At 53.6% G+C, this 25,914-nt stretch overlaps 2 protein-coding genes across 5 annotated transcripts in view; one reads left to right on the forward strand and one right to left on the reverse strand.

Moving 5' to 3' along the window:
• The first annotated feature begins 5,992 nt into the window (after positions 1–5,992).
• Positions 5,993–21,033, forward strand: Tp53i11 (tumor protein p53 inducible protein 11). Of its 3 annotated transcripts, XM_041641280.1 has the most exons (8): positions 5,996–6,304; positions 15,256–15,340; positions 15,881–16,167; positions 16,669–16,727; positions 16,903–16,951; positions 17,326–17,422; positions 18,608–18,709; positions 19,045–21,027. In XM_041641280.1, exons 3-8 carry the CDS (start codon positions 15,994–15,996, stop codon positions 19,176–19,178), a joined length of 615 nt encoding a protein of 204 aa, XP_041497214.1. In that variant the 5' UTR covers positions 5,996–6,304; positions 15,256–15,340; positions 15,881–15,993; the 3' UTR covers positions 19,179–21,027. The 3 variants fall into 3 exon arrangements, with proteins under 3 accessions (XP_041497215.1, XP_041497214.1, XP_041497216.1); XM_041641281.1 differs by lacking the exon at positions 15,256–15,340 and having other exon boundaries at positions 5,993–6,304; positions 19,045–21,028; XM_041641282.1 differs by lacking the exons at positions 5,996–6,304; positions 15,256–15,340; positions 15,881–16,167 and having other exon boundaries at positions 16,688–16,727; positions 17,326–17,345; positions 19,045–21,033.
• Positions 21,034–21,070: 37 nt separating this feature from the next.
• Tspan18 (tetraspanin 18) overlaps positions 21,071–25,914 on the reverse strand; it is a 135,756-nt gene continuing 130,912 nt past the window's right edge. For both annotated transcript variants that reach the window (XM_041641278.1, XM_041641279.1), the window contains exons 8-9: positions 24,723–24,806; positions 21,071–23,523 (exon numbers count right to left, since the gene is read on the reverse strand). In XM_041641278.1, the coding sequence (XP_041497212.1) occupies positions 23,476–23,523; positions 24,723–24,806 (132 nt within the window). In that variant the 3' untranslated portion in view covers positions 21,071–23,475. The remainder of the gene's footprint in view (positions 23,524–24,722; positions 24,807–25,914) is intronic.

Consider the following 25,914-nt stretch of genomic DNA (forward strand, 5'->3'; position numbering starts at 1 on the left):
TGATGTCATCATGGTTTCTTTTTCCATTTGACAGGTGAATGGGCTCAGAGAGGCGAATAACTTGTTAAAGGCCACTATGCTATTTAGAGAGAACCAGGGCCTTGTACTTCATTTGGTCCAGTGTCGTGATTTTCCATTTGTATTTTAATAAGTAAAGCTTGCCTGAAGATCAGAATGTAAAACAGCCACACTGGTCAGTCTCACGGGCCAGGCAGTGGTGGCACACACCTTTAACCCCAGCACTAGAGAGGAATGTAAGGTTGGTTGAGACAGGAACTCACTCTCTCTTTCAGTCTGAGGATTTCTTAGAGGTAAGAGCTCTCAAGTGGCTTGGCTACTTTGTTTTTCTGATCTTCAGGTTGAACTCCACTATTTGTCTCTGGGTTTTTATCATTCGTGCTACAGTTCAGGAGGGATTTGCTGGGCTGGTCTTGTCAGCTCCTCAGCTTTCCTGCCATTGTTGGCATGGGTTGGTTTCCCAAGTTGTCCACCATTCTTCTGAGCAGCCTGAGTGGCTTGTGTCCACTCCCCGCCCCCTATCCCCAGCAGCTATTGGCTTCATTTTCTCCCAGGTGAGGAGCTGTGTGATATTTCTTGCTCCCACGGTAGCTACAAGTGTGGCAGTGGAGATGAGTCAGCAAGGGAGGGCAGCCGTGGGGGCGTGAGTTAGGGATGAGACTGGGCTAGTTTACAGACTAAAGTGGGGGAGGGGGGAAGCAGGCAGTACGAGGGAGGGAGGGCCAGCCTGGGAATTCCTGATCCTCCCCTTCTCCTTCAGACCCCGAAAGCTCTGCTCAGCCTAACTCTACCCCAAATGTCCTGGCTAGGCAGGTTTAAAAAGAAAGGAACTGTAGAAGTGAGGGAGCCTGGGATCTCTGAGGATGCCGCGTCTGCTTGGGTTTCAAAGGTATCCCTGCGGAGTCTCAACTGACCCTGGCTCAACAGTTGTCACCTCGGAGTCACCCTTTACAGTTTCAGAAACACCTCTACCCTGCTCCTGGTGGCGGCAGCAGCAGCAGCAGCAGCAGCAGCAGCAGCAGCAGCAGCAATAACAGCAGCAACAGCAGCTCCAAGCTAAAGGCTTATTGTCATGGCTGAAGTTTCTGTGACTTCTACAAAGTTCACCCAGCTCTTAACTCTGAGAGGAAAGCAGCGGCTCAGAGAAGTAGAACTGCTGGCCTGTGGTCGCCTGGCCAGGATTTAAACCATGCTTGTCAAGTCCAATACTCCCAGGTTCAACTACTGCTGAACTCAGACAGTCCTGTCCTCCTCCAACATGTTCCGGGAGGTAGCATTGCTGAGACCTTTCTGCCTGGGCCATGCTCTAAAGATCATGTCCAGTGCTAGCTCCCATAGCCTTTCCATTCCCCGCTAACTCTGCTCTAACTGTAAGCACCTTTGTTTTTAATTATTACTGCTGTTATTATGATGATGATGATGATGATGTGTATGATGGAAGTACCATGTCATGACACTCACACTGGCCTCAGAGAACAACTTGCAGAAGTCAGTTACTTCCTTCCGCCTTAACTTAGGGTCTAGGGATTGAACTCAAATCATCAGGCTTGTGTAGCAAGCCTTTTACCTACTAAGCCATCTCTCCAACCTGCGCCTTGGTTTTTGTTTCATTTAGAGATGGTGTCTCATATAGCTGAGTCTGGTTCTGACCTCATGGTGAGCTGAGAATGATCCTCCTGTGTCCATTTCTGGAGTGCTGGGATCACAGTTGAGCATGCATCACCATGCTCTGCTCACCGAAGGCATATCCTCTTCCTCGGGGACCACAGTCCAGAAGTGAGTTGCTTGCCCTTCCCCCATTGTCATGCCCACTGTACACAGCCCTGGCACAGTCACCCACACCCTTACCCAGACACCCTCCCTCTAGGGCACAGAGGCTCTGCCGTTTTTGCTGAGGAAGCCCAGGATAAGACAGATGAAGCAGCAGCTGCCGGGTCTCCGTAGGAGTGACCCTCACTGGTTGGCTGCTCCCCAACTCCAGCCACACTCCCGAGACTTTCAGTAGAACATTTTAGCACATTCAGAGGCCAGCCTCTAAGGGAACAATAAGACTTCAAGTTTCCACTTGGCAAACCTTCTTATCCAGTCCCTTCACTGGCTTCTTCAAGCTCTAAAGATCAGTGATGGCCGTATGTCCATTTCCCTCCAAGGAGCAATGTAGGGTCACCAGGACAGGGGGCATCGAGTAGCTTTCACCCTCAGAATCCACACAGGCTAAATATCTGTGTTGTCTCATGTTATGACGTGCCCAACCAGGTAAGCTTGCTTTCAGCCAATGGGAAGATGAGGTAACTCAGAAACATGTTTGGACAAAGGGCTCAGCATGCATTTCTCTTACACTGCCAGGAACCCCTGGGAAGGACACCCCATCCTGTCTCTATTAATTGGTTGAGGACATGTCAAGGGCTGAGTGGTGGCCTTAGAGATGTTTTTAAACAAATGCACATTACTTTGGAGAAGTGTATGGACAGAGATCGGCACTCTAGAGGAAATGGACGGCAAGATGGGTAGGTGGTCTCTTGCCACTCAGCACTGTTTTTCCAGTTAAGAAGAGGCTGCCTTAGTAGTAGTGAGCACTCTGTGTCTGGCAGCGTGCAAACCAAAGCCAGAGAGAGCTGATGAGGACCATCAGAGGGCTCTGCACTTGGAGGTGCTGGTGTGGATGCCATCTGAGCTTCGTGTTCTCTCAGTCCCCCAGTCTATCAGCTCAGGCTGCGAGCTACTTCCCTTCTCACAATTGTGGATACAAATCTGTCCCCCCAAGGGGCTGATAATCCTCTAGGAACAGGGATGCCACTTGTTTGAAGCACAATTAATAATAATCCAGGGTCAGAAATTGGGGTTCAACCTGAAGATCTGAAAACCAAAACAGCCAGCCACTGGCTCTTACCTTGACCTCAGTCTGAAATTGTGATCCTGCCTCCTGGAATCTCATAAGGAGACTGTGTCTGAGAGCTGTCTTCCTCATCTTATATTCCCCTCTAGGGATGAGATCAAAGGTGAGCACCACTGGGATTAAAGGCATGCACAGCCTGATTCCTATGGCAACTAGGGTGGCTACTGGGATTAAAGGTGTGTATCATTATGGTTACTAGGATTAAAGGTGTGTGTTACCAAACCTGGTCTGTAAGGCTGACCAGTGGGACTGTTTTACTCTCAGATCTTCAGACAGTCTTTATTTATTAAAGTACAGTTGAAATGCCACTACATTTCCCCTTTTTGTCTAATAAAAAAAGAAGGCTATAACTAATATAAGAAAACTATATACAATAAGTGCAATGACTATAAACAATAGATACAGATAATAAATACATTAACAATGTCTAGTCCATTTGCATTTGACAAATTCATAGAAAATGTACTATGTTTATCTTATTTTGGTGAGTTCAAAATCTTGTACCTAATTTACTTCCTATCTTAACTTGCTTTCTGAGTCAGGTAAACAAGGAAAACAACGACTATAATTATCTAGTCTTCAACTCCCTCAGAGACCCGAGTAGTAAATAATAATAACTGAGTAAGCAAGAAGTGCAAGCAAGCGACTTCCAAAAAGTGTGTAATGACAGAAACAGATAGCTGCTCGGACAGTCACCCAAAGTTCTCTGCAGTGTTGGGGCATCCATCTTCAGACTATGGGCCTAACATTCAACAGACTTTTCTAAGAAGCAGGATGTTTTGTGTCCTGCTTGTCTCATTAGGACAGCATAATGTCAGCAGTTGAGGCAGGGACATTTTCTTGTCCAGTGACTTACTTTTGTCACAAAGAAAGAAAACTCCATGGGAAGTTTCTTCAGTGCCCATTATCTTCACTGAAGTAGATTGGTGCTATCAGGAGCAGACATGTCTCATTGTCATAAAAAAGAATAACCTAAGTTATTAAAACTTCTTAAATGCCATATTCTGTAGATCTCTGACGTTTTGAAGATTACCTATGTATTTAAATTACATCTTTGTTGACCTTGAAAACATACCTGATATGAATATGAAAAAAACCCCCAAAAAACAAAAAATCCCAAGAACTTTGAAACTAATTTCTTTTGTTTAGCTTTTGTCTTGACCATTATCCATAACAACTTACTCTCAGTTTTATTTCAGGCAGTCTTTACTTGTTAAAATATATTTGAAATGGCACTACATCTATCAATTCCAAGGCCCCAGGACCCAGCACTTTACCTGACATACAGGGCCCATCTGAATAGCTATACCTCCTTTGCAAAGCATTGTGGGGCTCCCACCTCCTTATAGATGGACATGGAAACCCCAGAACACAGACACCCCGAGCTCAGAGGCTCTGTCTACATCAAGCACCACTAGTGATCGTCTCTGGCTCCTCCTTGGCTCTGCTTGTATGTGTCTAGTGACAGTGAGCTCACTCCTTCTACAACAAGGAAGGGTAGGAGTCAGCATCAGGTCTAGCCTCTGGAATTCTGCCTTCAGGTCCTTCTTCTGAAGGAACACTGGGAGCTGTCTCCAAGTGTGGGGGTGGGGTGCTCAGGGACACAGTTCAGAGCCCTGCATGATAAAGGGACAGATGGTGCGGCAATGAACTCATCACTCCATCTCTGGAGAACAGACGGCGATGAAGGCCCTGGTCAGGGACAGAAGGCTGTGCATTTCACTCCGCACACCTCGAGACAGGCCTGATCCAGAGCCACAGACAGGACTGGCTGTGTGATTCATTCATTACTGGCCATCACTGGCCAGGTGTTCAGCAAGAGCGGGTGGCACTGTGGGAAGGGAGTTTAGTTGCCTTGGTAATCAGGAGGCTAACAGCCACTGAGAGCAGGCTTGTTACTTACCAGGCACTGTTCTGTTTTCTTCCTTACAAAGGGCACAGCCCCTCCTGTGCAGCCCCAGCTGTTGGGAGGGCCACGGAGCCTGCCTGGGACTTCAGCACCTCACACTGTAGTCAGACTTGGTAAGCAGGGGCTGCAACCGGAACTGGAAATCCCAACAATAGCCAGAGTACTTCCTGCTTAGGCCACACCCATTTTGTAGATAAGGAGACTTGGAGAGGTTAGGTAACTTTGCTTGCCCAGGGACATGCTAAAAGACAGAGCCTGGGTTTGAACCCAGGTATTCTGGTTCTGCGGCCTGGAGTAGAAAAGCGAAGCAAAACTCAGCAGCCAGAGGCATACCTATTTGGAGTTTGGGGGCAGCCTCTCTGCTCTCTGCCCCACTTCTTTACCTTGCTTCTCTCGGTCCCCCCCCCCCCCCAGGCCTGCTGGGGTTACTTACCTTCAGTCCCGAGGACAAAATCCCGAGGTCTCTCAGTGGGAGGGAGGCACTGGGTGATCAACAGCTATAAAGAGCCAGGCAGGGACCAGATGTTATAGGAGCCTGTCTTCTAGGCTAATAGGCTCCTGAAGATCTCCCAGGACCCCAGGAAACACTCTCGGCACGGGCTGAGATAAAAGGCTGTTTGGTTCCCCCAACAAATATTCTGCAGTCCCAGGTATGCCCCCCCCCCCAACCCCAGCCCTGACACGTGCAGCAGACAGCACAGGGACTGAGGTCGAAGGTCTTCGTGGGGTGAGAGTCCTTGTCTTTTGAAGTTACTTCAAGCTGAGGAGCCAAGCCGGGCTGAAAGAGCACCCGTTCTCCGTCATCTTCAGGTCTAGGCTAAGCTTTAATGATTCACGGATCTAGGGGCTAGTCCTATAAACCTCTTGAGCTGTTGAGAACGCAAAAATTTCATTCTTGAAAGTGTTTTAGCAAACAGTGACCATTACTATCCAACCGTGCTGGTTCACACTGCGGGGAGAGGGGGTGCTGCCAATCAAAGCCGGCCCCTGCCTTCCTAGACACTGGCCTAGGCTTGAGAATGAGTATTTCATCGATTCATAGGGGATATTTGCAGTCCCGGGAAAGGGGCGCTGTTTTCAGAACTTCCGAGAAAGTCCTGGGTGTCGAAGAGAAAGGGTGTCCCCGACCGGGGATCCCCTGGCTAAGCGGGGTTGCGCCCCCAGCAGGTGGCTCCCGGCAAGGCCTCGGATGCAGCCCTGGGTCCCCCCACCCCTCTGTGCCCGCCCTGGCCACCACGGGGGCGAGGCAGCCAGGAGCGTGGGAGGGGACGGCGTGCCATTGGCTTGTGCGCGGCACTAGAGGAGGGACCAGTGCGGGCCGCCAGACTCTGCGAGCCCAGAGGCGCAGGAGTCCTGCTTGCCCTGCCCTGCCCTGCCCTGCCCTGCTCGCCCGGCGCGGCACCGCGATGTGAGACTCCCCCGGCCGAAGCGTCAGCGGGGCACGCCAGCTCCGCGAGCGCAGCACCCCGCGTGCTAGGAACGTAAGTCCGCTGCCCGCAGCTGATGAGCCTCGCACTTCCCCGCCGCTGCCACCGCGCCGGCCGCTGCCTGCGCAGTGGAGCCCGGGGGCGCTGGGGGCCTTAGGGAACTCTGGGGGTCAGCGAGCACCCTGCGCACGCCAGCAGGACGCCGGGACCGCACGTCACCGGCTTGTCTGCCGGCGCCCTGGACCCCCTCTGAGGTCCTCGAGGCACCGACCTGTCCTTTTTGTTTGTCTCCTTGCACTGACTCGGTTTCCCTTTCTCCTCCAGCTCTCTTCTCTGCCACCTCCAACCCCTGGGGGTGTTTATTTCGCCCTCGGCCTCCTTCCGGACTATAGCTTTTTGCTTTGGAGCCTGAGGGAAGGAAGCGTGAAGCAGTTTCTACTGTAGCCGGGTCTGTGCCTTCCGTGCTTAGTTCTCGGTCCCCTCCCCCTTTCTCGCCACCGCACCCCCTCCCGCCTTTGTTTCCTGGCCCGAGGATTGCGCGGTGCAAACTTGCGAGTTCCCGGGTCTTTGTCCGCACCGCTACTCGGGCAAAGGAGGTGGCAGGGTACCCGCTGCCCATTGGTCTGTCCGGACCTTCAGTGTGGGTGCGGGGGCTGGAGGAGTCGCCTACTCCCGCCTCACAAAGTAGAGGAGTGTTTGCAGCGCTGAGAGGAGAGATAGATCTGAGGGGGAAGGCGCAAGGCCGGTGATACTCCCGAGCCCCTGCTGGAGAGGAGCGGACGGAAGCGTGACTGGGCCAGATCCTAGTCTAGGGGAGTCATGAGGGGATTGCAGGTGGGTCAGGACGATCCTCTCTTTTCGAAGGCGCGCGGTCAGCTGCGAGGGAGCAGCGCGGGGCCATTGGCTGGCGCAGGATGTATTGGGGTCTCATATAGTGCGCAAAAATGCTCAGCGCATCATCCATCAGGGTCAGGCGTTCACTTAGACTCCCCTCTCGCCTCCTTCTTGCAGCCTGGGTAAAGCTGGCTTCTCCCGCCTATGGGGTGAAGGAGCAGGGAGAGGTCCAGGAACTGCCACCACCTTGCCCCAAAGCCTGAAGTACACGGCCAAGGCCTCCTCGAAGTCCCCCCCCCCCCCCGCGACTGCACTTCCTGTTTCGTTTTTTTTTTTTTTTTGAGACAAACTTTTCTGGATGGGGCCTGGCGGGAGTGGATAAGTTCCTGGATTGTGGGGACGCCCATCTAGCTGTGTCTTTTCTCGTTGGAACGCCACCTCTGGAGGCTTCCGGAGAGGGGCCACCAACTGCAGCCGGCCGCGGAACTGTGGTGGATTCGTGGAAAAATCCGGAGAGACTCTATCTGCCTCTTAGTGGCAGCCCGAGGCTCAGTCTGAGGCAACGACCTGTAGGGTCGTTGGGAAATGAGAGTATTCTTCAGATTTCTGTTGTTCCCTTTGTCCAGACGTTGCCCTCCCGTAAAGTACCCTCTGGTCTCAGTGTCCTAGGACACTGACTTCTCTTTTGCAGGACTTAAGTCTGGCTGCCTCCACTTGATCCCCCCCCCCCCCCCCCCCCCCCCCGCTTTTATCTTTCCGGACCCCTACCTCGCAGCTCCTACCACCCCAGCTCTCAGGCTGGACTTGTGATAGCCCCCTCTGCTGGAGAAAGGCTCCTGGCTAGGGGCAGGGTCTTCAATCATTGTTCTTAGGTTTTCTGTGTGTTCATTCACTGCCTAAAGTATCTGTGAGTACAACACAAAAAAAATGATGACACAGATGGCTGGCATAGGTCCCACAGGTCCCCGCACACCTGAGGAAGCTTCATGACGCTTCCCTTTGGTGGAGCTGTGGCAGGAGGAGTTTGAGCTCCAGGTCAGACTGGACTATGTAGGAAGACCCTTGTCTCAGAAATAGGGAGAAGCAAATTCTGTAATGTGGGGTGGAGGTCAGGAGAACACAGAGAGCGTTGGACTGTTGAGGACATTTTAAGGAGTGGCCAGAGCTGCTTTTCCAATCAACCTTGCAGAATACCTGGTGCAGAGCGCCTGGCCTGAGACAGCAGCATGCTGCTCCTGTGCGGTGGGGCAGGGGAGAGCACTGGTGAGAAAGGATGGGGATCCCCCATCTCATAGGGGAGGGGATTGATGATTGGAGAGGATCTGTAAGCTACCCCCCCTAGGAGGGGCATCCACAGATTGGCCATGAGTAGGTGGCAAAGCCTCACCCCCAGACCCCCAGCACAGCCATAGCAGCCAGGGACAGGGAGTTGCCCCAATGCCCTGTCTCCCCAGTACCCTCATGCTTCTCCCCACCTGCCCCCGTCAGAGTGCTGGTCCTGACCCAGAGTCACCCCTATTCTTTATCACCCCAGTTCTTCCTGATACTACCCTCTTCGGAACACTCTGTTTGTGTGGGCATGGAATCCTGGAATGATTCTGCTTTACTAAAGAAATTGCTTTAGTAAAAGGGGGAAATGAGGCCAAGTAGTTGAATCCTCAGGTCTAAACAGCAGCATTGTTGAGCACTGGCTACAAAATATAAGCTCTTCTGGGTGTTTGCTGGCTACTTCTAATGGGAGAAAGTAAGTGTCATTATTATGCCCATTTAACAGACGAGGAAGTTGAGGCCCAGAGAGCAGGTTCCTCTCCCAAGGCAACACAAGTTGTTGGGAGCATTGGGTCAGTGGCTCTGCGGACCTCTTGAGGAGTCACTTCCCTTGTTAACCACTCTGTCAGAACCTGAGTATGGGGAGGAGAATCTCAGCCTTGAACTGGGGTCCCTACCCAGGGGGAGGCAGGGCTCTAGGCCATTTGGTCTGAGGATATGGGCTTGGCATGAAGCATGCCTTTAAGGAAGCCCCCGTTGCCCCATTCACACTGGAGGCCCAGCCCTGTGGGAACAAGAGGCAGGGCTGTCCTGATGGATGATAGGGCCAGTTGCCCTTGAGGGCACTGACTCGGTCACCAGACTCTGGGAAGGCTGTCCCGCTCTGGGTTGAAAAGGGCAGTAATTCTCCATGCTGTGTCTTGTCGTTTGCAAGTGACAGCGAGACAGGAAAGGCCCTGTCAATGACTCCTGAGTCGTGAGAGGCTGTGTGCATAGGGCTGCTGCCTCAGACGGTGAAGTCCCTCCCCAGCCCCTCCCCAGGGATGGGACTCCCAGGACTGGGGCTCCCAGGACTGGTCCTCACCCACTTTCTTCAACTCAGCAAGGTTTTTTCCTCTGCCCCTTTGGAAGTCAGACTGACCAGTGAGAAGATAAAATCTACTCACGGTAGTAGGAGAGGAGGAAGGGGCAGTAGGAGAGGAGGGAGGGGCAGTAGGAGAGGAGGGAGGGGTAGTAGGAGAGGAGGAAGGGGTAGTAGGAGAGGAGGGAGGGGTAGTAGGAGAGGAGGGAGGGGTAGTAGGAGAGGAGGGAGGGGTAGTAGGAGAGGAGGAAGGGGTAGTAGGAGAGGAGGGAGGGGTAGTAGGAGAGGAGGAAGGGGCAGTAGGAGAGGAGGGAGGGATAGTAGGAGAGGAGGAAGGGGTAGTAGGAGAGGAGGAAGGGCTGCCGAGGCTGGGCAGGGCCAAGCTGAAACACAAACGAATGTGCTTACGTGGCTGGAGTCCTGGTTGCCTAGTCAGACCGGGGACAGCCCGCAGCACCACATTTTCCAACATCTACACAGAAACCAGTTGTGAAGGCAAGCCCTGGGCCATCATGCCAGTGACCCCAGCTGTGCCTTGAAAGCACAGTGACCCAGGGCACCCTGACCTCTTAGTGGCAGGGCAAACCCTAAGGCTCCAGATCCTAGGGTCAGGTTCCTGAAGGCTCAGGGAACCTGGCATGGACTCTGTAGCTTTGCCGCTGGGATGGGTCTGTCATGGCTGCCATGCTAAAGGATTTGTCTGCTGGCTCCCTTCTTTGTTACCCTTCCTTTCTCCCCTTTCACAGCAGCTTAGTGAGCTGGCAGGAGGTGACAGGACAGCCACCATCATTGCTCTGTCCACCTAGGGAGCATGCTAGAATAATGTTCTCTGGGGCCCGAGGCGCAGCTGGGCTGCCAGCAGGGACTGTGCACAGCAGCATCCCTCCGTCTTCCCTTTGCTTGGGCCTGGAAGATGGCCGAAGAGACCGAGTCACAGGGAGCATTATGTGTGTCAGTACTGCTACCCGTGTTCTGTGGCCCTTGGCTTTGTGTGCGGGGCATGACACTCATGTGCAGGGAACACGGCTCTTCCACAGCGGCAGGCCTGCCTGAGTCCGCGTCTGGGAATGCAGGTCTAGGGTGGGAACCTGATGCGTTCACCTTCTGCTCCCTGTGACACCTGAGATATGGGTCACTTTGCCACAGGGTCCCAGTAGTTGGTTCCTAGAAGGGGGCTAGACCTCCATCTTGTCCCTGGGGTGCCCTAGAAGAGGCTCTGGGCTCAGAGTCTTCGCTGCAGTCTACCCTCTGACCAGGACAACTCTGCCTCTGGCTGTCCCCACTTGTGAGCTGCGCTGTTCAGGCCCACTTCCAGCTATTCTGCAACAAAGCGATAACGGAACAATAGGGTCTGATCTGGGGCACTGGTTCTCAGAGCCCTGCCCCCATTGCAGCCCTGAACCCGAGAGAGGCCAGTCCTAGGGAGGAGAGCTCTTTAGGCATTGGGGACACACCACGACTTCCAGGGGAGAGTGTTCTGAAGACAGCTTGAAGCTCAGTTATGTTTGGCTGTGTGTGTTGTGTGTGTGTGTGTGTGTTCCAGGAACACTCCATTACCAGGCACTCACAAAGACAAACACAGACATCCATTTCTCAACCTCCCCTCCCTAGACCCTCTCAGGAGATTCAGTGAGAGCTCAGCTCACAGCGAACTTGAATTCTAGCGCTGCCACACCCTTCGAGCCAGGGACTCCTGAGTAAATAACTTGCTTGGGCCTTAGTGCTCTCATCTGAAAAGTGGAATGGAATTGGCTGTTGTTACAGGCAATAATGTGGACTTCAGGGGGTCCTAGGTTGGATGTGTGGTGGCTGGCGGCTGTCCCCAGCTCAGGCTGGACGTGTAGGCTGATCTCTCCTCACTGGCAGGAGGGCAGTTGCAGCTGCACCTCTGCCCACACTGGGGCGGAAGTGACTCTCTGGCTCAGGGGCTGTAACTGACTCAGGGGAAATCTCCAGAGCAGCTGTGTGTTCTGGGTCCCTTCCTCCCCTCCCCCTCCCAGGGCAGCAGGTTTCCTAAGCCAGCCCTCCTGGGCACAGCCTCCCTGTTGGGATAGCGCTGTAGTCCATTGGTTTCTATGGTAACCAGGCTTCCTGGGAAGGATGGGGAAGTCCTCCAGGATGAGCATGGGAGGTGTGAGCCCCTGCCTCATCAGGTCTGCTGCCCAGAGCTGAATCTAGTAGCTAGGAATTCATTAATAACACAGGGTTTTGCTATCCTTTGTGGTGCACGGTTCAGGGGCCCAGCTCCAAGGCTGTCCTCTTTATGGTACACCACAGGCCTACTGAGTAGACTCAGCCGAGTTTCTTGGATGAGGATTTAGAAGCTCAGAGAGGCTAAGTAATTTTCCTGCGGTCACAGTGTAGTGAAGAGAAAGAGCTGAAGTTTGAGTTCAAGTTTTCCTAATCATTAAGAGTATGTTCCTTTAATCCCAGCACTTAGAAGGCAGAAGCAGGTGTGTCTCTGAGTTCAAGTTCAGCCTAGTCTATTAGGACAGCCAAGGTTACTCAGGGAAACTTCTACTCAGAAAGAAAGAAAGAAAGAAAGAAAGAAAGAAAGAAAGAGAAGAAAAAAGGGACATTCCTCATCCTCTGGCCTTGTACCCCCAAGAATCTTCCTTTTCCTGCCTTGAGACACCCACTTCCCTGGCCAGGAAGGCACTATCATCCAAACCCTTATACCAGAGCTCCCAATGAAACCATTAGCCTAACCTTCATGCCTCTTAGAGAGTGGCCCCTCATCTTCCACGCCCCTCTCCTGTCCTGGACCCCTGGCTTGCGTGTAGCTTAGGTGTACAGAAGAATCAAGAGCCTGCCCCTTGCCCTCTCTGCCTCTCCCTCTCAGACTTAGGGAGGTCTGGGAATGAGAAGCAATGGGCCGTGAGTTGTAAATGGCCAGAAATGAACACAGGAGACCAGCCGAGCTCTGAGGAGGAGGGCAAGGTAGAACTTGCCTTCCCACTTGGACAAGGGCTCAGAGTGACTGTCCCTCTTAGAAGGATGGATAGTTGCTGTCTTGGTGGGGATGGCTGCCAAGGAGTTTGACAGGGGCAGCATGCAGGGCATGGCCTCATTGATACCTCCATCTCACATCTGAGCCTGAGGGTGGAGGATTAGCCACCCCTCCCCCTCCCACGGTCACAGTGGGGATGTGGAGGCCCTCGGAGTAGCATGCAGGAAGTCGGGCAGGTCTGAGTGCCAGCTGCCTTTTCCGCTCTGCTCTGCTGGGTCTGGAAAGAGGGCAGCAGGAAGGAGGGCAGAGCCCTCCCAGGGCAGGGCGGTGGGTGGCTGGAGGGTACACGACTGTATTCACAGGCTCCTCTGCATCCCTATCCCCAGTTCAAAGAGGGAAACTGAGGCCCTGAGGCTCATAGGTAGGTAGAGCCAAGATTCAAGGCCAGATACATTGGCTCAAAGCCAGCGTGTGACCAGGATTCCCAGGAATGGAGTGGGGGAGGTGCCCTCACTTATGTTCAATGATATCAGGCCTGAAACCCTTGGCAGGTGGCTTTGGTAGGGAAGAGTGGGGGAGGAGAGGCCAGAAGGCCACTGGCGTATGTGTGTGTGTGTGTGTGTTGTGATGTTGTGTGTGTGTGTGTGTGTGTGTGTGTGTGTGTGTTGGGTGAGGCATTGGGCAGAGGAAAACAGTGCTGAGAAGCTTCCAGCCCAACAAGGAGGAATACGCTGGAGCTGGTCTTGCACAGGGCACTGAGGTCTTAGTCCCATGTGGTGGTAATGAGGCCAGTCTCCTGGTCCTCTCAGTCCAGAGTCACCGCCCAGAGTGTAGGGGATGTGCTGGGGAGGATAGTGGTACCCTGTCTAGTACTCACCTTCAGTGGACAGTCTAAGACAAGACACTGCCTGCAGACTTGCTATGTTGTGTGAGTTAGCCTCTTCTTTCCCCACATGAGGCACAGATGCTAATCAGATGGGTTAGGCCATTTAAGCCACTGAACATTCCAAAAGTGAGTCCAGGCAGCAAGTGTGCAGCCCTCCTGCTGTGGGCACTGCGGTCACTTTCTGAGTTCGGCTCTGCCCAGGGTCTTGCTTCTCCTTAGACCAGCTTGCGGTGGAGTTGGGAGCGAGGGTGGGTGGCTGTCCCCATATCCCAGATGAGAAGAGTGGGATTAGTTTGCGCCAACTGCTGGTGACAAGATGCCCCATTCTCTACCAGCTGAGCTCTGGTGTCCCATGCCCACGCCTTCACAGGGCCTCACTGAACGGGCTCCCTTCTGTGCAGCTGCTTGTTGCATACTCTGACCCAATTTCTCTTATTGCCTCAAGGCCTCTAGGAAGCTGGAGCTAAAGTCCTATTTCACAAGTGAGGAAACTGAGGCTCAGATTAGTGAGGTGACTCAGCCAAGGTCATGAAACTAGTGGGGGCACAGCAGGACTGAGTCAAGCATCCTCATACCTGGCTGGACTCCAGGGGTCTCAGAGAATGGGGCTAAGATAGAAACGGCCCACAGCAAGTGTTGACAGGAGTGGATGTGGTTTGTGGAAGCTCGGGTGGTGTCCTGGCTTCTCACTTTGTCCACACCCTTCAGCAGGCCCACTTTGACCCCTTTACCTCAGAGACACGAGAATGTGCGATCCTTCCAGATACACGCAAAGGAAGGCAGGAAACAACCGGATGTCTTTCATGTGGTACAAGTATCCCACAGGATACTGATGTGCACAAAAAAGGAGTGGGCATTTGGGGCACTGGGTCTAGGAGAGTCGGAAAAGACATCCTGTTGGGAGTGGGGAGAAGCTGGGCAGGCAGGTGCTCATATGCTTTATGATGCAGCATTTGAGAAAATTCAAATGAAACTAGAGGAACAGACATCAGACTGCTGGAAGTGGAGATGAGGGCTTAGCTGGGACGGCACACATCCCCTGCAGTCTGGACATCTGAACCAGTGTCCTGACCTGCAGGACATAGTGGCATGAGTTATTGGCATGGATTAAAAAGAAAGGTCAGAGGGGACGTGGGAGAATGTGGCCAGGGACTGACCTCCCCGTCCTTAGAGGAGGCGTGGTTTGGTCTGGGCTCTGCACCCTTGAATGGAGGGCTAGAGATGCTGGTGAGAGTGTTCAGTCTGTTTGGGGTCAGAAGAAAGATTTGGGGCCCTCCCTGGGACAGTGTGGCTGAAAGGGCACCCCTGCTTCCCTCAGGCCTGCTGAGGGGCACAGGCAGCCTTTGTGGTCCCGCCAGTGTCTCCAGCACCCCCAGCAGGCACAGGAAGGAAAAACACAGCCACAGATTTTACAAGGGGGCTGGGTGTCAGGGCCCCTGACCCAGTGGTGACTTTTTATGTCATTTTGAACAAAAGCCACTGAACCTCTTCTAAGGTGTGCACTCCACCCTAGCGTGCACAGTCCATGTGTTTCTACCGCTTGTTTGTTGGGATGGCTTATTTCATTTCAAGAGTCTGACAGGTTTGAAAAGGAACCAGGGTGATCTGGGGACATTCCCTGGGGTGGAAGATGTGTGCTCAGTCAGGGACATGGCACTGGGCAGCAGGTGGCTTGGAGGAGGAAAGACAGCTTCTGAACTGTGACTTGGAATGAGTTTGCTTGAGGGTGGGGTACAGGGGGCTGTGAAGGAAAGTTAGTTGCTGGGGCACAGAGGGCACTTGGCACTGGCTGGTGCTCAGGTTAGCTGCGATGCTTTTGTCCTTTTGTTTGGCTGGCCTCCATACATTCCAGGTGAGCTCTCTTCACCTGTGGAATCATCCTCATTTGCGCCCATCCTTCAGGGCCTTGTGATGCAGAGTTCTGGGCAACGTAGGGTCAGCCAGAGCCTCACCTTGTTACCCCTCCCAACTCTGTCTCCTTCTAGACTATTAAGGACTGAACACAGGAGAAGAACATTCGTCTTGGACTCCAGTGCCCATTTCAGCACCTGGCTCACTGCTGGTCTCACAGTACGTGCCCAGGATTGGCCTGTGGTATTGCTGGCCTGCAGGGCTGGGGACTCTGGAAGATGGTGGGCAGATGTGGGATCGGACAGAGTCTGTGGATGCTGGTAGCCGGGAGTGGGTGAGGTCTGGGCTGTATGACCACTACCTGCAGCCTCATTCTCTGGGCTTAATGCCTCCATTCATCATGACAAACAGTCTCCTTCCCTAGGTCCTGGCCAGCGAAAGAGGCTGTCTAGGGTCAGGAGGACAGCAGCAGGCTTGCTGCCGTGGGGATTGTCTGGACAGGTTCATGTGGCCCACAACCTAGGACTTAGGTGGTTCACTTTGGGCTTGGACAGAGTCCTTACCTCTCTGAAGTGTTTTTTTTTTTTTTTTTTTTTTTGTCTCTATGACCCATAAATTTTGTCAGTGAGATCCAAACTGGTCCAAATGCCTTTTCTAAAGCCCATATGCTGCTCAAGGGCTGACTGATCTAATCACCTGGGCTGTGCCATATCTATATAGGGGCCAGGTTGGTAGCATCCTCCGTAACCCATTTTACAGGAGAAGAAACTGAGGCAGCTGCAGCTTCATCTTCTCTCAGGCCCTGAGTTGGGCCTGGCCACACCCTTCTCGCCTTGCACTGGGACCTGGGGTCTGGAAGTCCAGCAGGAACGATGGCCGAGGCCAGTGTCTCCCCACGTCCCTCAGCAAAGGACAACATGGCAGCCAAACAGCCTCCTCCGCTCATGAAGAAACACAGCCAGACAGACCTTGTGAGCCGCCTGAAAACGAGGAAGATTCTGGGCGTGGGCGGGGAGGATGACGATGGCGAAGTGCACCGGTCAAAGGTGAGCCACGCAGTCAAAGGTGGGCCACGCGAGGAGAGGAGGCAAGGCCAAAGGACTGCTGGGGCCTTTGGCTTCCCCGTGCCTCTAGGACTCTCTGCAGTGGCAGCGGAATGATTTGTATAGGGGCAGTAGTTTGTGGGAAGAACCCAGTGCTCCTTAGGGGACAGGCACAGACTTGAGTGGACCCTGCTGACCCTGCAAGGTTTCCCTTTGTTTATTGACCCAACGTAGAGATGAGGAAGCTGAGACACTAAGTAACTTCCGTGAAGTTATGTCAGTGATGACAGAACCAGGCTTCTAGCCCATGGCGGGCAGATCCCGGCTTTCCTTCCTAACCTCCTCTTTTCAGCTTCCTCTTATTTGGGTGCCAGAGGAGACAGGAGAGGTCAGAGACGAGACCTCTATGTCAGTCAGAGGCGCTCTGGTCCTGGGTGTACACAGGGTGGGTGGGTGGATGCTGAAGGCCACCTTCCCTGATGCCTCTGACTTCTGTGTCCACAGATCAGCCAGGTCTTGGGCAATGAGATCAAGTTTGCTGTTCGGGAGCCTCTGGGGCTCAGGTGAGTAGCAGGTCTTGTTTTGATAGTTTTGTGTCCCAGGTATGTGTAGGGTCTTACGTTATTACTGGGCCTTGCTCTGGATCCCTCCCCAGACCTAGGTGTCTGGTCTCACAGAGTTTCCCTTGGGGTCCAGGTGCAGAGTGTGACTGTAACTTTCCCCTCTGCATCTCCCCAGGGTCTGGCAGTTTCTTTCTGCTATGCTGTTCTCCAGTGTGGCCATCATGGTGAGTCCTTGTGCCCCGATCCTGGCTGCAGGCAGGTCTGGTGCTTGTCAGCTGGTGACCCCTGAGACTTAGATGGAGGGAGGAGGTGGCTGGTGTGGCCTTTGCCCTCCCCCCCGCTTCTGCACCCCATCACTGCTATTTCCACACTGAGACCCACCCTGTAGGGTCTTTGCTAGTTCCAGAGCTGACACTCTGGCCTTCCCCAGGGTGCTGTGCTCCAAAGCAACCAGCACCACCTGATCTGGGCTCTGGGAACCACAGGAAGGGGGCAATCAGGTCCTACCAGGGGAACCCTGGATATGTCCTTGGAGAAAGGCTGTCCCCAGCATTCATCTCAGCCTAGAGCTGACCCTGCGATCCTCTGCTGCCCACAGGCCCTCGCCCTCCCTGACCAGCTCTACGATGCAGTTTTTGATGGGGCTGAGGTCACCAGCAAGACCCCCATCCGTCTGTACGGTGGTGCCCTCCTTAGTGAGTAATTGTGGGCCAATGGTGGGAGAGTAGGGAGGCCCACCTGGCTTCAGGGCAACACCTGAACCCTTGGGGATGCCTATACAGCCTCCCTTCATTCCCAGCAGGCTGCTCCCTTCATAGGTGGCTGTGCTGAGCATGGGCTGCCACCTTGTGGCCGTTTGTGGAATGCACATGGTTAGTTGGAAGTATTGAGGCTGCAATTGCATGCAGTGCGCTTTGAGGAGCAGAGCTGAAGGAAGCTCAGGTCCTGCCTTCCAGAGTCTCATAGCCTAGAGGAGGGCAGACTCAACACAGTGTCTTCTTTATCCCCAGGGCATTTGGTCCTTTTGATTTTTTTTCTCTAATCTGAGGACACAACAGTTGACCAGAGTCCAAATTGTAGTTTTAAAGTTCAACAGACGGGGCCATCACTTTCTTCCCTAAAATGTTCTATGGCTTACCATAGTATGCAGATCAAAGTCCTGCATTTATGCCTGACAGTCAAGGTCCTGTGTTGGGTATGGGCACATCAGTGGACCTAGCCACATGTCGTGCCTGCTTCCTGTGAGCTGTGTGTTGGGTCTCAACGGCAGGCACACTGGAAGATGCACATTCCTGTTTCAGAGGGCCACTGGGCCTTCGCACACACTTTCTCCAGTCTCGTGCCAGCTGGACCTAAACTTGCTGTGGGCAAAGCAGTTGTGGAGATGGAGATGGGTCTCAGGGTGGCTGCCACCAGCTGAGCACACAGTGGTAACTTCTGGTGTCCAGAGATCAGATATCAAGGCGTAAGCTACCATAGTTGGTCTTCCACTAAAATCATGGCCTATCCTACTCTCTCAGGAATTCCTGAGAGGAAGTCCTTCCTGACACAAGTTCTCTGTCTCCCAGGGCTCCTCTGTTAGGGGCACTAAGCTATAGGCCCAGGTAACTGAGATCCCAGATCTCTCCACACAACATCACAAGAACGGAGCTAGCATGGCGCCATTGTGTAGATGAAGACATGAAGTCCCAGGGACGAGAGCCTGCTCTGTGTCGCATGGGGCTTTAGAAGGGTGTCAGCAGCTTCAAGAGCAGACAGTTGGGTCTACAGAGACAAGGACTAGGAGAGGGGTGGCAGTTTGATCTGAGGGGTGGGTATTGTGATAAGGAGGTTCAGACCCCTGGGCTGGGGTTCAGGCTGACCCTGTGCTGATCCAACAGGCATCTCCCTGATCATGTGGAACGCGCTCTACACAGCCGAGAAGGTCATCATCCGCTGGACGCTGCTCACTGAGGCCTGCTACTTTGGGGTGCAGTCCTTGGGTGAGTAGTGTAGGGTGTACTACAGGGGCAGAGCACTGGGGACTCCCTGCGACATACACCGTATCCTGAATCCACAGCCCACCTGTGGAATCCACAATCCACGTCCCTCCCTTAGGCACGGACACTCAGGACTATGCATTGCTTAGGCACCTGCCTCTTGGGGGAAGCAGACTAGAGGTATCTGTCAGCTGGACTGGGCAAGTGTTGAGCTCCTCCAGGTCAACCAGGCCTCCCAGTCCCAAAGATGAAGGAAGGTGTTCAGCATAGCTCCATGGTGGGAGGGGCTTGAGAACATGTCTGTTCCTGACCTCTGGCTCCCCTGGTTTCCTTCACAGTGGTCACTGCGACACTTGCGGAGACAGGCCTCGTGTCCCTGGGGACCCTGCTGCTCCTGGCCAGCCGCCTCCTCTTTGTCGCTGTCAGCATCTACTACTATTACCAAGTTGGCCGGAAACCCAAGAAAGTGTAGCTGGCTGGGACCTGCCTGGGCCTGGACCTGGGCCAGAGTGGCTGGGGAAGTCCCTGTCTGTGGGCCCCAAGCAGGCCTGCAGGCTGGCAGGGTGCACGCAGCTTCCTCCCCTCCCAGGCACTCTCTGGAATCAACTTGGACTTCCTGGGCTTCTAGGAGTTATAAGTCAGGCTGGAGCACCCCACTCCTCACCCCATACAGGGGCAACCGCTTGCCCTGGCTTTCTTGACCTCTAAACTCTAATAGACAGTCTGGAGTGGAGCACTGGGGCCTGGGCAGAGTCAAGGTTAGTTCCTCTGCTGGGAAGCCCTTTTCTCTCCAGGAGATTGTGTCAGCCCCAACAGCAGGTTTTAGCTTTTCTCCATTCAGAAACCTGAAAACTGTGTGTCCCCATATTAGTTCCACACCACACACACACGCATAGACACACGCATACACACACACACACACACACACACGCATACACACACACACACACACACACACACACACAGAGTTTTCAGAGCCCCCACTGTGGTCAGCTAGCCAGGGGAATGCCTGCCTCCATTGGGCCTAGGTCCCCTCCTTGGCCTGCATACCTGACCCTCTCTTTGGCCTGTTGTAGAGTGTTCTATACACTGGCTGCCTGCACCCCAAAGCACCAGAGTCTCTCCCCAACAGGCCAGGGTAAGCAGTGTACCACAGGCCCTGACAGGCCTTGGCACCTCAGCTAGCATAGGCTCCTAGTGCGTGAGGAATTCTGAAGGGAAGAAAAGCAGGGGCATTTTCTTGGTATGGCCTCCAAGGCCTGTATGGCTAACTACACCTGGCCCGTATCTGCTAAATATCCCCTCCAGAGGCTATTCCAAGGCCTACAGCCCCTCAAATTCTATAGAAGTAAGGAAACAGAAGTGGATTTGCCCTTGCTCAGCACCCTGACAATGGGCCATTAGAGCTGAAGCCACCACTAGTGACACCAGCCCATGTGGCCCCTCCCCTTGGTCCTAGCTCTCAGCACTTTCCTTCCCTCAGCAGCAAGCACACTGAGTTAAGAGAGGTGGCTGTAGGCCTTTCTCTTCCCCTTCTGCAGAGGAGTGGTCCTCTGTGCCTGGGGAGCCTTTCTCTAGGGCACTTGGGTGCACAGCTTCCCTGAGCTCATTCGGCCCCCGCAGCCAACTGCCCCATGACAATGGCCTGTGCCCAGCAAGGGGACTGAAGGTTAGTTTTAGTGGAGACATGCCCAGCCATGGTCCGGCAGAGTGGTGAGAATCTATGCTTTCAAGATGGGACCAGTGTGTGCATCCATCTTCTGCCGCTGGCTTTGTGCCAGTCCCTCAGTCCCACCTCTTGACTCAGAGCACAGGCCCAGCCACTGCCACCTCTCAGTACAGTCCCAACTGCTGTAGAGGGTGACATTGTTGACTCTTCTCAGCACTGATGGGATTTATCCTCTTGGATGCTCTGTGAATGCAGATAGAGTCCCAAGGGAGGTAGTCAGAGAAGCGGAAGACGCCAGCCATGCTCAGCCTTTCGGAGACTTCTGCCAGTCTTCCCCTCAGTGACAGGAGGTGGAAGGTCCTGCCCTGCGGTGGGGGTAGGGTGGCCAGGTCACCCTGGTGTGATAACTTCACAGGGGTGGGGGCAAGGCCAGACCAAGGCTAGCAGACAGACATGCCTGTGGCCTTGGGGAGACACTAAGCTTGGAAGGAGGCTAAGAAGAAGATAGGAACCCCACCTTAAATCCAAGCCTGGGGTGCCCTGGTTGCCCCAGCTCCTCCTGTGCTTCTGCCTTTGTCATGGTCACTATTTATTCTTCAGTCCTTTTTCTTTTTGTAAGAAACAGTCACAAAAACCAGTGCAGAACGATTTGTGTGGTGTCCTGTTTATATTACAAAATTTCTCTTGATATAGAATATAAAAGAGGGGCTTGGGAGATACAATGATAAATTAACTCTGTTTCCTACTACAAGGGACATTTACAGATTCCAAAATAGACTATAACGTGTGTGTGTGTGTGTGTGTGCGTGTGCGTGCATGTGTGTGTCAGAGAGAGAGAGAGAGAGAGAGAGAGAGAGAGAGAGAGAGAGAGGTGCAGTTTCTGGAGGTGCTGGGCTCAGCCAGGACCTTGGGACAGAGTGCTGAGGAGTGGGCACAGATGTGGTCTTTGCTCCCAGCCTGTAGGATAGGGCTGTCTTTTCAGCAGGTGGCTCTGGGTCAGGCAGGGTCTGTTCTCTACTGAATGAGGGTCACAGGCATCTCAGGGGAGGCTGATAGTCTTGGGGTGAGAGGTGAAGGAAGGGCTCCCTTCTCTTCCCCTGGAAGTACACAGAGCAGCCCATCAAGCCCCAGTAGAGTGACCTCAGACAGCCTTGTAGGTGGCTATTAACAACCTCATAGGGTGAAGACTGCCTGCCCCTCCCGGTCCTATGAGGGTGCTGGTTGAGGAGTTGTTGGATCTGAGCTGCCTTGGGCTCTTCAAAAGCTGTATGGAAAGTTCATCTGGTGAGAGTCTCTGTTCTACCCTGGAATTGCCTGGACTCGATATCTGACTTCTCAGCCCTCTTTGTCCCTGCCCGTTGCTAGAGGCCTGGGCTAGCTCTGGGCAGCAGCCCCTGTGGTTGGGCTGTGTCCTGCTCGGCTGGGCCATGAGCTCCCAACAGACCCCAGCCGATCCGTTTGCCTTCCTAGGCAATCAGAGTCCAGTACATGGTGGGTTTTGAGTCAGAGCCAAGTTTCTCTTAGTCAAGGCTGGGAGGCAGCAGTGGGGTCCCCTGATCTGGTGACTCAGTCTCTAGGCTTCATTTATGGGGATGCAGAAAGACAGCTCTGAAAAGTGGTGCTCAAAGACCCTCAGGAAGGCCAGGATGGGTGAGGACACAAGGAAAGAAAGGAGTGTCCCTTGAACTAGCACAGGCAGCAGGGGAGCTCCAGTATGGGTGAGACTCAGGTGACAGGAAGGAAGGCAGAGGGAAGCTGGGATTAGACCAGGCTCTTCCCTCTGAGAGGAGAGCAGGCCCCATGCTGTTCCACCATTGCGTCCCCCCACCCTGCTGAGCCCACAGCAGAGTTAAACTTGAGATCCTGATAGACAACACTTACGGATTCAGCACGGTCCTGACAGGGTCGGGCATCCTGTAACCCAATTGGCAATGTAGTCTGTAGTTTGAGGTGTGTGTGTCTGTGTGTTTTGGTTGTGAACCTGTGAGTCTGGAAGTCTGAGACTAGAGAATAACAAAATGCCATACAGACAGCAAAAGGACAGGAAGGACGTCGTGGTAGGGATGACTGAGAGGCTGTGGGGCTCTTGTCTGTAGACAAAAGAGTTTTGACCTTAACCTCTAGGAAGGACACAATGAAGGGACATGGACAGAAGCACAGGAAAACGGAACCCCCTTCTGTCTTCTGAGGGGCTGGTGCCCCCAGAGGCTGCGTTGGGAGGTAGTGAGCTCCTCGGGTGGAGGTATGCAGGGGGTGAATTCTTGGCAGGGACCTTGAAGAACACATTCAAGCTTCAGCTCCCGGTAGAAAGAGAGCAATAGACAATACTGGGGGTGTCTTCCCACCGGGGGGCAGAGTGAGGGGTACGGCCCACGAGGACAAGTGACGGATGACAGTAGGCTTAGGTAAAGGAACAAGCAGGGCAGACTGGACACAGCATGGACTTTTCTCAGCTGTAGAACGAGGTGTGGGCAGTTGCTGGCCAGTCTACATTGGGATGTTGAGGCAGATCTGATGGAGTCCTGGCTGGAGTAACAGCAACCCTGGGGTGATCTTGTCATGCATATGCTGTGTGACTGTGGGCAGGTCACTGCCCTTTTGTGGCCCTCGGAGAGGCTTTGATCAGAGAGGTGAGGAAATCAGATCCAGTGCCACACACAGCCACCCTCAGCCAGCAGGAGCAGGGACAGCTTCACCATCCAGCAGGTGGTGCTGCAGATTCTGTCCTTGTGAAAAGAGTCTGGTTCTCCAGCGCCTGTTTCTGTCTTCTGGTTGCTCAGATCCTGGAAATGCTAAGAGAGGGGACCCAGACCAGGGGACAGTCCAGTCTGACAGGGCCCGGGGGCTCTGAGGCTGAAAATCCTTTGGTCTTAGCTGGTCCCAGGTCAGCCCTAGGTCCTTGACTAGTTCATGGCTCTTGCCTTGGAACCAAGGTGAGGCCTCTTTAGTTCACGTCTGTCTTTGTTTTTGTTTTTTTAAAATTAGCTCTGTGTTCCTGGCCTTCCAGGCTGGCCTTGCCTCCTCCCCTGGGGCCAGAGGACAGGAAGGGGAGGGGGCTGGCTACTGGGCAGTGGCAGGCTGCGTATCTTCAGACCATGGCCTACTGGATGCCTCGGAAGAGACACATGGCAAAGATCATAAGGAAAAGCTGTAGAGAAAGGAAGAAGGTGATCCAGGGTCAGGTTGCTTTACACTGAGGGGCTACCCAGCATGCTTCCTGAGAGGATTTTTGACACCGCCCAGAGCAAGCATGTGTTTGCCATCTGTCTAAGAAGTGGGCTTTGGGAAGTAAGTGATCCGGTTAAGCAGTTCACGTCTGTATTTCTCGGGTCAGCAGAGACTTTAAGCGAAGCATGACCCTTCTTGGGCTCCGAGTGTGTACCAAGTGCTTACCATGTAAAGTATGTTTTAAGTTTGGTGTCGGCAGCTTTTCTAACCAGCAGGAAGTGAGGCACAGGGAGGCTGCACAACCTGATTCAGGTCACACAGTTCCAGTGGGGTAGCCCGGCTTGAGCAAAGACACACTGTCCCCAGAGCCCTTGCTTCCAGCCCCTGCACTCTCAGCCACTTCACAGGGACTTGAGGAGGTCTGCAGAGGTCACAGCACTCTGACCTTGACCTGTGGCTACAGCCTCAGGAAGATCTGTGTGCCTGCTGTTGGCTTTAGTTCCCACAGGAGGCCTTGCTCACGCCCAGCATGGCTAGCATATAGCAAGGGCTCAGTACATGCTTGTGGAATTAACAAATGTCACCTCCATTTCCCCTGTGACTAGCACAGAACTATTATCCCGAGAGACAAGACACAGAGGACACTGAACAGGAGATATCCAGGGTGTCGGGTGGCCAGAGCACTCTTGAGGGGGCCCCTGAAGAGTGGGAGGCAAGGGTCAAGCATCAAGCTGCCTGGCTTCATTGTCCCAAAGTGTAGCCTAGAACTGGGCAGGGCGCGGTAAGAAGGGAAGGCTGAAGCACCACCTAGTGGTAGCTCAAAGGTCAGCAGCCTCTCAGATGTGTGTGGTTTGGGGCCCCGGGATGAAAAATACTAAAGCTCCACTGACAAATTAAAAAGACACCCCGAACACTTGCAAAGGCAGGGCCTTATCAGGAAGCCCCAGCCTTCAAGGCAGCTCAGGTGTCCTACAAAGTGCACTTGGACTGCAGAGCTGGGGTGAGGTGGGGTGTCCTCAGGGCCTGTCTGTCTTTATTCTTCTGGGTCAGGCAGGCATGCTACTTCAGGCTACAAGAATTTCTTGAGCAGCAGACATCTGCAGCAGCCAGCAGTCATGCATTTGGGAAGTAGGTTGGCTGTCCAGGCCCCGGGGCTTCTTCCCAGGGGGCCCTACTCACCTCAATAGCCAGCACCCCAATGGCAAAGGCCCCAGCCAGGTAGACGTAGGTTTCGAAGGTATTGAGAATCACAGTGTAACAGCCCTGTGAAGGAAAGACCAGGGATGAGGGAGGTGCATTCTGCAGCTGGGGCTCCAGGGCTCAGTAACTACAGGCTGGCATTTTCTTCCCTGGGGTCTTGGTGTTCAAGTCTCTTGCTGTTTCCTACCCAGAATCCCAGTATCTTTGGCTAGAAGTGGACCTGAGGAGGCTATGTCTGAGCAAGGAGACAGTGGGACCTGATCAGGGACAGTGGCCAGATGGGAGTCATGGTATTTTCCAAGGGGAGGCTGGCTAGAAGCTAAGCAGGGGACCCGAGTGGACAGACAGACTGCCTAGACATACCCAGACCCTAGCACACGAGGCCTGAGCTGAGCAGGTTGGTTGGTGGAAACTCCCCAGGGCCAGTGAAAGCCTTGGCGTGAGTGGCAGAGGGGACGGTGCTACCTACCCTTAGTATCCCTCTGCCAGGAGCTTCCTTCATGAGCCCTACATCATTTGGTCCCCCATGCAGCCCCCATCTGTGGTTTACCTCCTCAGAAACAGAGAGACCAGGTGGGTGGCTCGCTCGAGGCCACACACATAGAAAGAGGGAAGCCCAGATTCAGAAAGGGGCCTGAGATTCCTTTTTCCTCCACCCTGAGTGGACAGAGCTGTACTTCAGAAATGCCTGTCCTTGTCTGGCCAACCTCATCTGTCAGAGCCTGGAACTGACCACACCCTGGGTATCACCCCACGATGGGGCACCCCACCTGGTATGGGGACAGAACATCACTCTCTAGATACATGTTTCAACACCTGCCCCCTTTGTTGGGAGAGGGAATGTTCCCCACCCTGGTTCCTGCTCATGGTCACCCCAAACCAACCACAGAGAGGCCAGCTCATCCTGGGTAGCAACACCTACGTCTTCGTCATTCAAGTGTCCTTCCCAGGCCCAAGGATGAATACCCTACTGCCTATTCGGGATCCCTGGATATCTCAAAAGTATGTCACATTCAACATTCCCCAAATTCACACACAATGTCCCTCAACTCAGAAAGCATAGAAATACCTTTGTCACAAGCCTGCACACACACTGAGACTTGTCACGAGGCCAACAAATGACCTCACCGCCACTCCAGTCTATCACACCATCCTTCCTCCCTGGGACCAC

Source organism: Microtus oregoni, unplaced genomic scaffold (assembly GCF_018167655.1).
Source record: "Microtus oregoni isolate MIOR12 unplaced genomic scaffold, Mior012 000068F_ref0000429, whole genome shotgun sequence".
In the NCBI taxonomy this organism is placed as follows: Eukaryota; Metazoa; Chordata; class Mammalia; order Rodentia; family Cricetidae; genus Microtus; species Microtus oregoni.